This window comes from Paramacrobiotus metropolitanus, unplaced genomic scaffold (genome assembly GCF_019649055.1).
Source record: "Paramacrobiotus metropolitanus isolate TYO unplaced genomic scaffold, Prichtersi_v1.0 Parri_scaffold0000023, whole genome shotgun sequence".
NCBI classification, from domain to species: domain Eukaryota; kingdom Metazoa; phylum Tardigrada; class Eutardigrada; order Parachela; family Macrobiotidae; genus Paramacrobiotus; species Paramacrobiotus metropolitanus.
This window is the reverse complement of record NW_026570243.1, coordinates 1117474-1130394: the sequence shown is the minus strand read 5'-3', so window position 1 is coordinate 1130394 and position 12921 is coordinate 1117474. Positions and strand designations below refer to the sequence as shown.

The 12921-nt window shown below is 41.5% G+C and overlaps 2 protein-coding genes across 3 annotated transcripts; both read right to left on the bottom strand.

Moving 5' to 3' along the window:
* Positions 1 to 121: 121 nt before the first annotated feature.
* LOC129587198 (neoverrucotoxin subunit alpha-like) lies at positions 122 to 2252 on the bottom strand. Its single transcript, XM_055480817.1, has one exon. The coding sequence runs from the start codon at positions 2109 to 2111 to the stop codon at positions 237 to 239; it is 1875 nt and encodes a 624-aa protein (XP_055336792.1). The 5' UTR covers positions 2112 to 2252; the 3' UTR covers positions 122 to 236.
* Positions 2253 to 3222: 970 nt separating this feature from the next.
* LOC129587019 (uncharacterized) lies at positions 3223 to 12916 on the bottom strand. 2 transcript variants are annotated; one of them, XM_055480594.1, is made up of 3 exons: positions 8841 to 12916; positions 6945 to 7684; positions 3223 to 4573 (listed from the first exon to the last, which is right to left on the bottom strand). In XM_055480594.1, the coding sequence occupies exons 2-3, from the start codon at positions 7180 to 7182 to the stop codon at positions 3672 to 3674; spliced, it is 1140 nt and encodes a 379-aa protein (XP_055336569.1). In that variant the 5' UTR covers positions 7183 to 7684; positions 8841 to 12916; the 3' UTR covers positions 3223 to 3671. The 2 variants fall into 2 exon arrangements, with proteins under 2 accessions (XP_055336569.1, XP_055336570.1); XM_055480595.1 differs by having other exon boundaries at positions 6009 to 12916.
* Between the last annotated feature and the right edge of the window lie 5 nt (positions 12917 to 12921).

The window sequence follows — 12921 nt, the reverse complement described above, 5'->3', positions numbered from 1 at the left end:
GAAACCTTTACGTACTGTAACTTATGCACACACGTTGTCTCAGTGATTTCAGGCAGCTATTTGAAAAATGCTGATGTAACCCTGGAGACAGTGCATGAAGCTTTCAGAACAAGTGTTTCTACTGTGCTACTCTTTATCGTTCTCTATAAAAATATCCGTAAATATCGCTTTGCGCATTTTTGAAGGCGTTATTTGCAAAATTGTAATTAAAAATTACGATTTAAGAAAATGTAAAATCAAGAGCCATCGTATGCGCCTTTTTCCTCGCTAAGCGAAATCTTGTCCCATTCCTTGGAATCCGTCGAATCTACGTCTGCTGTAACCGCGGCCGACGTTGCCATTGCCGGTACAGCATTAGAAAGTTTCCTGTACTCCACAGAGAATGATTTCAGCAACACCCGCACCGACTCCGAGCTGTGGTATTGATCAAAGACGTCCACGCAGGTAACGCAGATATCGTATTCGACACCGGCGAGTAGACTGGACAGGACATGTTTCCTCCGAGATTTCTCAATAACCAACGAATTAAAGATTTTATCATCTTTCTTCTTCCACTTCAGCACAAAACCGTTTATAAAGTCAATTTCTTTGGGAAACTTCCAGGAGACCAGGATAGAGCGTCCCAACTTCTTCTTGACCTTTAGGCCTTTCCACCAGGGATTCCACATAGTTAAGTTTACCGATGAGGATGGCTTTAGACAGTACGCGACAATTTCGCACGGAGTGCCATTATTTTCTTCGGCGCACCAACTGATCTTGAAGTCGACCGCTTCGTTTAAACAGGAAAGTCCACGTATGGCTTTGAAATGCATCAGCACATTGTCTAGTTTATCCAGCTGCTCCTCACTTTCAAACCACAATATTTTTGGTATTTGCTCATCCGTTACGCTGGCAAAATCATACTTGAACTGTTTCTCATACAACCGCAGATAAACCAAATAATTTATTTCTTCGCTGTTATTTGGCTCTTCCGCTTCATCCGCAGAATAAATTTTTAAATCAAAAAGCATTCCAAATTTCTTCTTAATTGCGTCTTCCTCTTCCTGCCTGATACGCCAAAACTTCATAATCTTAAGCTTCGAGAACGACGAACGATAGTGTTTCTGCAAGAGTTTTTCAAGTTCTTCTGTAGGTTTTCCACTTCGCACATCCGGAAGATGACCTTTTACCGATGCCTTAAAATCTGTGCAATATTTGTCAAAGAGAGCGAGAAAATCGTCGGATGCCGTGTTCAGTCTCATTTTTGCGCAGATCGACAAATTCAGTTGCCGCACCGCGGTATCGATGTCTTCCAGCTCCTTGATGACCTTTATCGTATCTGTGATAATGCTTTGGTTAAATGGCATAGGACGCAACGGTTTGAGCCATGCGAACAACGGCACCTGCACTTCATTGACTTTCAGCATAATAGGAATATTCTTATGAAACGACAGACACGTCTCGACATCGCGAGCCGGTTGTTTCGGTATGACATCACCGGTGTACGTACAAACCAGATCATTAACCCACGGCACACCTGCCAGATAATCCAAAGCATAACTCTCGTCGTGCTGACCGTCGAGGACGCTTTTCACGCGTCCGACTAATTTCTTCAACTGCACCCGCGTCTCCCCAATCCGCCCGGCGTCGGTGCAGTTCACAGAAAACGTAGTAAACACATCGACACCATAGGTCAACGCTACCACCACATGGGTTGCGGAATCCTGATCGAAATCAGCCGGAAACGTAATGCGGTCGAGATGCAGTTGACTATCGGTTAATCCGTCCATGTGGGTATATTGTCGATAGTGTAAAGTGCAACGCACTTCATGTAACCAGTCAATGTCGTCATCGGTGATCCACGACGCGGAACCAGTTGGCGAGCATAATCCCGTAAGAACGCTTAACGCGCTGTTGTCATCCACATCCAGATCGGTTAGTTTATTAGCGGGAGAATTGGAGCCGATGACGGTAACACTGGAAGACGCTTCTCTTCTTTCGAACCGTAGCTTAGAAATATCGACGAAATCTCCAAGATTGAAAGAGATGTTGGATTGGCAATGGGAGCGGGCGTCAAAGAACATCCCGAGATGTAGTGGATGCCCGAATGTTGGTATTTCTACATTCTCCATTTCGTCAACAATTTAAATGTAGAACGGATGGGCCAATTAATAGCGCCAAAATTTCATATTTACCTCTACAGAGTACGTCGGCTGTAAATTCAGCACGACACGATAGCTAAAGCTAAACGAAAAAGCTGTAGTAGCTTCTAATCATTTGACATCGGACTGATTTAACCGTAGTGCAAAATCTCGTAAACGCTTTGGTAAAGGGCGAAGTCTATGGCAGGGTAATATGATAAGCAAACATCAGGTAAATGCTTCAGATAAGACTATGCGCGAGTGGCCTGCAATTTGTGGGTACTTAGTAATACAATCGAGCATTTGTTTGTCGTGGGTTGCTTGGACGGTTATCATGTGGAGCCCAGCACATCCCAAATACAGTAGAAATAAGTACAGCAACCAAATGGATCTTTCGAGGGATGAACATTTTAATCAAACAGGGGCTTTGGAATGCCCTGCGACCTGGCTATCCGGTTTTTTTAGATTATTACCTCGCTAAGCAATTTTTTGTACATGCATTATTATGCATAATTAATTTGATATTTACATTGCAGTTCGATTGATACCAATCAGAAAAGATAACTGAGCTTTCGACAAGCATAGGGCGTCCAAGAGCTTCTAAAGACTCTGCTTTATTATTTGCTTACAATTAATTTATTATCATTATTTTTTTTCTGATTTACTTATTTTAACGGTGTATCTGTAGATATCGTCCGTGTTTAATTCGATAAAGAAAGACGTGACGTGACCTTTGGAGCCAGCACTATTCAAACACGATACAACTGCACACAAAAAAAATCACAAAACAAACAAAATACAAAGAATAACGTCATCTATACGCGTGAATAGTATCATAAAGAGTTAACGAAAAATCTTACAGAATCGCATGTCCAACAAAATGATAAACATTAAAACAATTCTGAAATCAACTAAAGCAATTTGGGAGCTTCAAGCAGATCAGTTGTTTTTCAAGATTTCCCATTTCTGCGCAGTCTGTATTTATTTTACTGCGTGAGAAAGTCTTTAGCAAGACTTTGATCCAGAGAACTACGTGTTACGAAACTTAGGCAGAGCAAAATATTACAGGCCAAAGGTCATCCACGCAGTAGTGTGTTTATTAATTATACGACAAAGTAAGAAATAAGGCAGAGCAGAAAAGTAGGAATGGAAGTAATGTGTGTGAGTAGCGTAAAGAAGCCGGTATAAATAGGCAAAAGTGCCAGAGATGACAAAGTCTAAATGAGTAAGTAGATTAATCATGCACAGAAAAGTCCATTACGTAACACTTTCCTCCTTAACGAGGACTGTCCTCAGTCTATACAATGCAAAAAGAAGCAGGTCGGCCAGCCGGTATAACTATATGATAAAGCAGGAAATGATATATAATAGAAATGCAATAAGTTGTTAATCGCTTGCACAGAGATATGCTGGTCGTTATTTCATAAGGCTGATTTTGGATGCGGTTTATCTGCAACAGCTGAGAAGAATTCACCTTTTAGCGGCAGGAATTAGGAAAAGTTATTTATATTACAGTAAACTCGTATTGTCATCCGATGCCATCAATTGCCATCAATAAAAGGATAGTGGTGGTATAATGATATTGCTGCGAACGTAGCGATCCAGCGCCGATGATTTCCAACGGCCAGCGGCTTGGACTTCGTGATACGGCACGTTGTTGGCCAGAGCTGAGGACGCGGCTCCGATGCGAAAACTATGAGTATGCACAGTAGGATAATCTGGCAACAATTTCCGGAGCGATTGCTCCAGATATAAGCGCGACAAAACGGTACCGTCAGAAAAAATAAAAAATGCCGATATCGGGGTACTGAAAACACGAACTGAAATAAATTCTGAATACGCCCGAACAGGGCATACGGATCGTCCGGTAGATTTCAAAGAGATAGTATAACCACAACCAAACTGATCAGTCTTCGAACTGGGGATATTAAGCATAACTTGAACACCATCATAAAACACATGGCGCAACTGGATAAAATGGCTGTAATAAACAGACGAAACTGCAAATTCGGAGACACGTAAAAACCCGAAATACGCAAAACAAAAGGCGCACCACAATAATATTTGATCATAATGCGATAACGTGGATGATCGAAGCCGGCATTTGAGAATGCGCATAATATCCAGAGATACCGGCCGTCTACTGTCAACTGCCACTGGAATCAGCCGCTGATAACCTTTTAAAGCATGGGATATGCGTACTGATGAAGATGGATCAATACTGCCGTGCTCAACAGCGAAATTCGAAATAGCGGCTAAATAGGTTTTAACAGAGGCAAACTTCAGACCGCGACGAAAAAGATGTGCAATGAAATTCAACACCACAACTTCAGAAATGACAATTTGATCCAATGGAGAGCCAACAAAACGCGCGAACTGCTTCACAGCTGACTCATAGGTGCGGCGCGTGGACACTGAGATATGATGGTGCATTAACTGCCAGGCGGTTGCATCTGTAAAAGGTCATGCCAACAATTAGGAATGCAAACCGGAGTAACAGAAGCAGAAACGAGTGCATGAATCGGCAATTCCAAAGTGAAATCAGCCAAAGCGGCAGTCATTAAGATTTTACGCATAACGTGCAAAATGAGGTGGTTTTAGAATTTAACGAAGACCAACAGTTAACAACCGCTAAATTGTCACAATGAAACATTATTTTTCGACCACGAAAACGATCACGCCAAGCGATGCATGCCAGATGAATTGGAAGTATTTCCAAAATGCTATACATTGTTCCATAAACTGCGGGGATGGCCATTGTAAAGCGAACCACTGTCCATCATAATAAGCTGCACAACCCGTACCGGCTGCAGCATCGGTATACAGGTGTATAATATCAGGTAACGACCACTTGACTGCCAAAAACGATGCAGTGCCATTCCACTGCGGCAAAAATTCATTCCACCAGAGCAAATCGTCACGGACATTTTTGTCTAACAAGATCTCAATTCCATTGGAACATGACAAAATGTGAATCAAACGGCGGGTGAACAAACGACCGGCCGGCACGCACTTAGCAGCAAACTGTAACGATCCAATTAAACTTTGTAATTCGCGTTTAGTGCAGCACGATTTACTGAGCCACTGCTTAACCAACGACATAATCTCTTGTAATTTACCAGCTGGAAGGGACAAAGTTTGTTCAACAGAATTCAACAGGATACCCAAAAACGGGAGAGATGTGGACGGATTTTCGGCTTTATCGAGTGATAAGGGTACACCCAACTCATCACACACAGAAATCATAATATCGACTAAAGCCGCACAGCCAGCCAAAGTCCGAGCAATGAATAAAAAATCATCAACATAATGCAAAAAAGAACTTAATTTCGAGCGATTCGCGACAATCCAGTGAATCGCTTCAGACACTAGACAAAATAAACGAGGAGATGAACGACACCCAAAGGGCAAGACGATATCATAAAAGTAATTAGGACCAATTTTAAAACCAAGCAGGTGCCAGTCATCACGTCTGACAGGGATTAATCTAAATGCATGCTTGATATCTTGCTTGGCCATAACTGCGCCGACACCGGTATTAATTAACATTTCAACTGCATCATCAATCGCACAATACGACACTGTGTAGGCATTGCCATCAATATAATCGTTCACACTATGACCATCAGGACTGGACAGATTCAAAATAATGCGATGACCGGCAGGTTTTTTCGGGATGACAGAGAGGGGACTAACCGAAAAAACGCGGAAAGGTGGACTTGAAAAAGGGCCAACCGTGTGGCCAAGAGCTATTTCTTTTTGTACTGATTTTTCAATAAGCGGTTGATTTTCACAAGCGGATTTAGCATTAGGCGTGAAACGAGAACATACAGGCCCAAAGTAGCCTAAATCGGCACCATTAGATAACATGTCAACAATGCCACTTACAAAGCGCCGATCAGGATGATTAACCAGAAGACGCTGGAATGCCTCAGGTCTAAGAGGTGTCGATCCGGTTGGTAGCGGCTTCACCAATGTTGAGTCGCTTTGTGCATGTGCGTAAACCATGGGCTCCGGAATCGCAGGCGGAACAACGGTGCAGTTTACCGTACTGACACGGTGGTGAGCAAAATCCCCGCTGCCACTGAGAACAGAGAGGGTCATCCCTCTCGCCGCGCCCTCGAAAAAGCTGCTGATCTTGTCCGACGGAAGATGATGATTCAGGAAGACGTAACGGACAGTTCCGGATCCAATGACCGGGAACATTGCATTTGTAGCAACAATAGCCAGCAGGTGGGAAACGCCCGGCAGGTGGAGTAGCTTGAGCGGGGTGGCGATAGTTCCCAAAATTTTGCAGAAAACATTCGCGGTAAATATCATTATGAGTGATGGACCAAATAGACGGCACTGTAGGATTCATACGGGCAAACATGCGGAAACGGATGTCATAATCAAGCCATTGGGTTGACTTATTGGGATCCACAAAACTGGCAATTAAGTCCAAATACTTCATCATGGGAGCAACAAACTCAGGCCGGTTATAAGTCCGATAACGGAAGAAAATATGATAAGCTCGGACCCACTGCGCAAAGGTCATAGATGAATCCCGTCGGCTTGCAGAGCTTACGATAGACACATGACCCAAATCATCTCGGCGTATTTTCGGCGATGAAAAATCAGTCGCATGCGTAACAGGCATTAGCTCGAGAAAATCGATAAAGACAGAGTGGTCAAACAACAAGGGAACCAACTTGTCTGACACCGAAGGCAAATCACTGATATCGGCAGACGGGATAGCATGCTGAGAGGGCAGCTTAAGACCCGAACGGTCAAAGAATTGTGAACTACTATTCCCGGTTGGAACGTAAACTACACTGCCATTACCTGCAGCAAGCTGAGTACCGGCGTTCGTGGCATTGTGAACCGGAGAAGCCGATGATAAACGGGAGACAGAATCGTTCGTCAGCTTGGCAATTTCCTCAGATAGCTGCTTATGCTTGACAATCAGTTCCGCCAACGCATCAGCACGGGAATCAACAGAAGAGGTGATCTTTAAACCTGCGTTGCGTCGCGTAGGAGCTTTCTTGGCAACACCACCGACGATAGGCTTTTTAGGTGGCATAATGACGATTATTTATAATAACAACACAAAACGAAAATAACTGATGAAGTCAATAACAAATATAGCCGTCGATGAAATGAAAACCTTATCTGCGTATAACTAGCTATTCACGTGTACCATAGAATGAAACTAAAAGTCGATAAGAACTTTACTTGAATAAGTTGAAAACACCAAAAGGTCACGTCAATCTGAAGCAAATCAAAGATCTTCACGTCAAAGATCTTCTGAAGCAAATTCACACCAACGCTGCAACTAAACAATAATTCTTAGACTGCGTTACTCGCAACATTTATATAGGCACAGCCACACGCATGGAAAACAACAAGGTAATTAACACGTCCGAGGGAGAATCTTGCAGCTGGGCGCTGGCCAATAAATCAGACGCGGTGCATTAAGCTGGTGCCGGTGAAGATGATGAAAGGAGGAGGCCGCTCGCTTCTAATTAACCGCTTTATCTTCGATAACGCTCATAAACTCGTATTGTCATCCGATGCGGCAGATACTGCATAAAGTCGTGTATTGCTTATTGTAGCACCGTGCGGCAGTACGATCATGTCGATACAATCGATAAAACCAATCGACCTTGAGCTGCATACCATTATCACTATTATCACATTACGAGATAGAGACTCATCCTTCTCACCCGGAAACGTGTTTAATGCTGGTTTTAATAAAAAGCTGCCCGACAACATGTATGCTCGGAAATATTGCAACCAAAGCAATACGTTAAGTATTGATTTATACATTTACTTAGTGAAGTACACATTTAAGTAACTGGTATTTTGTTTCGTTATCTTCAATAACAGCACAGCGCATGTGTGTCTTAATTGCATTCCTTCTTAAAAGTGCCGACGTATTTTGATGTTATCGAACGCGGTTTTGATGTTATGCGCATTTACCACTACCGACTGGTCAAAACGTTTGTCCCCACCGACGGGTGACGCAACACTCCAGAGCGGTAGCCCTTGGGAGTGCATTGTCCGAACCGCCTAAAGTTGCTGGCGCTAGGACTCTTTAAGACCGTTTGATGTTACTGCGAAGAAAAGAGAGTTACTAGTCGGAGTATTTAGCGGCCCAGAATGGCTGAGTGTGACACGAAATGCGCGGCCGTATTACGAAGACAAGAACAATTTTTGCCGCTTAATTTGTTGGTTAGAGAAAACGGGAAAAGGTCGCAACGAGCATAAAAGTAACCGGGCAGTGTAGAACACCTAACTTTTAACCAAGTCACTAAACAAACTCACATTAAAAGCTGTATGAAGATTAATAAAAACAATAATTATGCATGAAGTATTTGCGCCCCTAAACGATAAAAGTAATCAGATTCAACTGAGCCAAAATATGGCTATTAAAAATTTATGGAAACGCATCGACATGAAGGACTGTGTACAGTACTTGGCACTAACTCTACGGACGAAAATTAGGACGATGTTCGACCTTTTCATTAGCAGGTAAATATAATAGGTTGCTTTTGACAAATCCTGATAAAATAAAAGAAAAAGAACTTTTGAATCGAAAAACAAGTACAAAAATCTTTGCGTTTTATAAAATATTGTTCTTTTTTTTGTATTATGGATTTTAAATTTTTAATGGAAATTTTGAGGCATTTTAATTTTTTTTTTAAATAAGTTTTGAATAGAACGGCTGGCCGGCCGTACAAACAAGCGCTTAGTTTTGCGAAGCTCATGGTCAGCAAATCCAATTATCCGGCAATTCGGCGGTTCCGCAGTTTCGCTAATGCGGGGTTTGGGATGGAGTGTACATCTGGAACATACGCCATATGAAGGAATTTTCGGTTCCTCGGTGGCATACTGCTACCGACGCTAGTTTTCAACGGGGACGAGGAAAATAGTAAGGAAACACTGGGTAACGATTTAACGTGAGTCTGCAAAACATATCATACGCAGTAAACAGGAAAAGCCCTTAACTGCTAAAATAAGAGCTATTAGCAAAAAGCAGTCCACATAACCACCCAACATAAAACCAAGAAAAAAAATTCTGCCAAGAAAGATTTTATAAACTGTCCAATTGTAAAATTTACAAGGAGTGACTTCCGCTGATTGCACTTATTGCAATGAAAACCATTACGTAAAAATAAACCTCAGTCAGTTTTGAATTCTGAAAAACGAACAAAACAATTTGACAAGCAATTTAAACCAGTAAAATGAAGTCCAGATTGGCTCTCAAGAACTGATTTTTAAGACATCGGGCAATTCTACAATACGAATTTCCGAAAACTTCGACATTTTACACGGTACAATGTGCCGCAACCTTACCAAATATCTACGTCAGCATTAATTTATTCACCAAAACTTCAGCGAGACTCTGAATATAGCTTAGCCGTTTCTTTTTGGGTACCCGTAATTACTTACAGTGGCTTCTACAACACAATCTCGTGACGGCAGATTACTATATGCTTTCGCGACAAGCACATAACAATCTTATTAGAAAATATGCGCCGCTTTCATAAGGAACGTCGACTTTCTATATGAAATTAGCCAACAAGACTTAGTTACCAAAACATAAATTGCGACCAGCGCAAGTCAGTAGTACTAAATCATGTTATTTTCTAATTGCTCTTGGTAAAAGCTATATCGGTTCGCTGACGGCAGCTGTATTTTACAAAATTTTTTTTTCTGTATCATTTTTCAAATTTTTGCTGCCTAACTTTAGCCACTGCCTTTCTCAACTCATCTCGACACGTGTGCACACATATTTTTGCTGACTTATTTCTTGTAAAGTTACGACTGAAGTACAAAGTAGTTGTTAACATTGCACCTGTCGGTACACCGTAATCCACTGCAAATCCGCATGCATCACTTCGGATTTAAACTTTAGCATGCCGTATCAACGCAGATGTCGTTTTTCTTGCACCGAAAATAAAAACTGAAACATAACTGTAATCTGGCAGTAAAAACTGATATTCCGAATAAATCGACGTGACATCGCTAAACTGGAAACTTTCTTACTAAACTGTATCGAATAGGCGAGAGCGGTAGCGGTACGCTCGCGATATGTTTCTTAGTTTATCAAGGAAATCATCTGTGTCTGCAAGGTTGTCGAAGTACTGTACCATCTGCGCCTTCATAGCGTCTGGCAACCCTTGAAACAGGTGCAATAGCACATCCTTATGCGAGCCGTTTGGATTTCGGGCACGCAGTACTCGCGTTATTCGATTTACATAAACCAGTGGGTCGTCTGCAGCCTGCATTGACATGCACTGGTTATCGATATCGTAATCAATAGCGTTTTTGCCGAATGTCTGTCGTAGCGCTTGGCAGATTTCGTCCCAGCAATCTTTCTTTTCGTGCATTACAAACCACTGTAATGCGCTTCCTTTAAGACAAACATGAATATACTTTACCATTTGATCATCTTGCCATCCATATACCTGCGCTTGCGCATCGAATTCATTAATAAAATCTTCGACATCTTCAGAGGCCAAATTACTAAACTTCGGCAGATCACGAATTGGAGGCGCGATCATGGTAGCTGATGCGCATTCGTGTACTTTATCACCTGCATTAGGTGGACCTTTATGATCATGTCGGTCGTTATTACTCATTCTGTTGCCGACACTTTCAACGTTCACTGCAAATGGGAGTACTACGTTATCAAAAGCTGAACCTTCAAGCTCACTGGCAGAAGCGACCACTAGGTGGAAGTCAATACCTTGGCATGACAGAACACCTTGAGAAGGCGAAGCAGGTTCGACAGGACTGAAATAGTTTGATGATGCGTCACTGGAGAGCAGGTCATCAAAACTGGCGAAGGGATGATCATTCGAAGTCATACGGCGATCGGTTGAGGACGCTTATTAGTATTTTATCGGTCATACAAATGTTTACCAGGACCAACCCTGATTACTCAAACATGTTACAAAAGCGAACGGAATGTGCTTCTCAGCATGAAAAATGGTCAGCATTGGGATCAGCTTTTATCAGTTGAATTGACTCACATGAGTCTATTGCGTTTGACCAAACCCAAAATAGTATGGTAATTACTCAGAGCGCTCCCAATCTTATAAGACTTCAAAAACTTTAGGTCATAAAACATAAGCAGAAATGACTCAAACGGGCTGGGTATAATGACTGGGACGACGAGCGACTGTTATGCCCCGGTCATACTTCGTGTTCGAAGCCTTTAAAACAGTTCTAATCAAAAAATGTGTGAACAGTATGATCGCAAGCTGTTCTAAGCACCTTTTTCTTAGAACAAAAAACTATGACCACTCTTCGAACAAAATCTTTAAAACTTGTTTTATAACCATATAAAACATGTTTTAGTAGGGAGGGGCCTAATCAAACTTCTTAAGATGTTTTAATACTTTTAACGAATAGTAGCGCTCATGACCGGCACTGGATCCTGGCTGCAACACCGTATTCCTATTTTTTTATGTCATGATAATGCGGATATCATTGAACTTCTTTGGATACGAGTTTTGTTGCTACCATTTAAAAGCGCGACCAACATCTGTAATAATAACTATCCAAAACTTGTAATACATAATTTCACCGTTCATAACCGGCACAAATAAGAGACAATAATGCTTGTTTCTTTCGAAAAAGCGGAAACTGCATCGCGTAATATTGGTAAAAACTGTTTTTAAAATACGAAAGCCAAAATTCAAATTCTTCTACTTTTTGGAAGTTCTTGGTACTCTGATCAAGTCATGCTACTGTAGTCTAATTTTTATTTTAAAATTTTTGGATCAAACGGGTGAAGTTTATATCAGAACAATTTTAACAGTATGACCAGCACACCGATAAAACTGTCCTAAGCATACTTTTGCGAACAGTTTAACACTTAAACACTTAACACTTAAAACAAATTCGTTAGATCCTGTGCTAAGCAAAAAGTTCTACAATTTTCGTTAGAACACGAAGTATGACCGAGGCATTACCGAACGATGATTTAATCAGCATGTATACTCAACTGAGTAAAGCGACTCAGTAAACTACCAGCAAATTTAAGGAATTAACTGAAAAATTAAAGAATCAGGAGGAAACGTAGCAGCAAAATTTGTGAAATGAAAGTGAAACATACGGTAGTCTTTTTCACATAATCGAAAAATCAGAAGCCGACACGCACGGGTTATTCTTTTTTTTGTGTGTAAATTTTACAGTTATTCAAGCATATCGTGATAATTGGCTGTTAAATAGGTTTAAACAGTATACGACAAATTATGAAGCAGAATCAACCAAATTCAGCAGGAAACGCAGCAGGTTTATATGTTGTGTACCGTACTGATACTGGCAGTATTTGATTTAATCGTACTTAAATAACTTAACCGCTGCCAGATAAGAACGGGTTAAAGTGCGAACTGAATGTTCATTGTAGTTTTTAAGTACAGTACTCAAAGAAAACAGAAATGCTTGGGAAAATTTTACAAAACTTATAAAACCGGCACTTATCTTTGTAATCCGAATGCTGTATGACACGAAATGCTGGTAATCTTGGTCACTCGTGGTCCATTGGCATGTACAGGTGGATCCCCGGGACTGCAGGAGGTTCAGGCAAAGGTCAGCAATCCGGGGTCCAAAGTGGAAGTTGACGGGCTGTTTTCACCACTCAGGTATTTCTCAGTCGGGTTAGGACCAAAATTGTTACGAAACTTAGGCAGAGCAAAATATTACAGGCCAAAGGTCATCCACGCAGTAGTGTGTTTATTAATTATACGACAAAGTAAGAAATAAGGCAGAGCAGAAAAGTAGGAATGGAAGTAATGTGTGTGAGTAG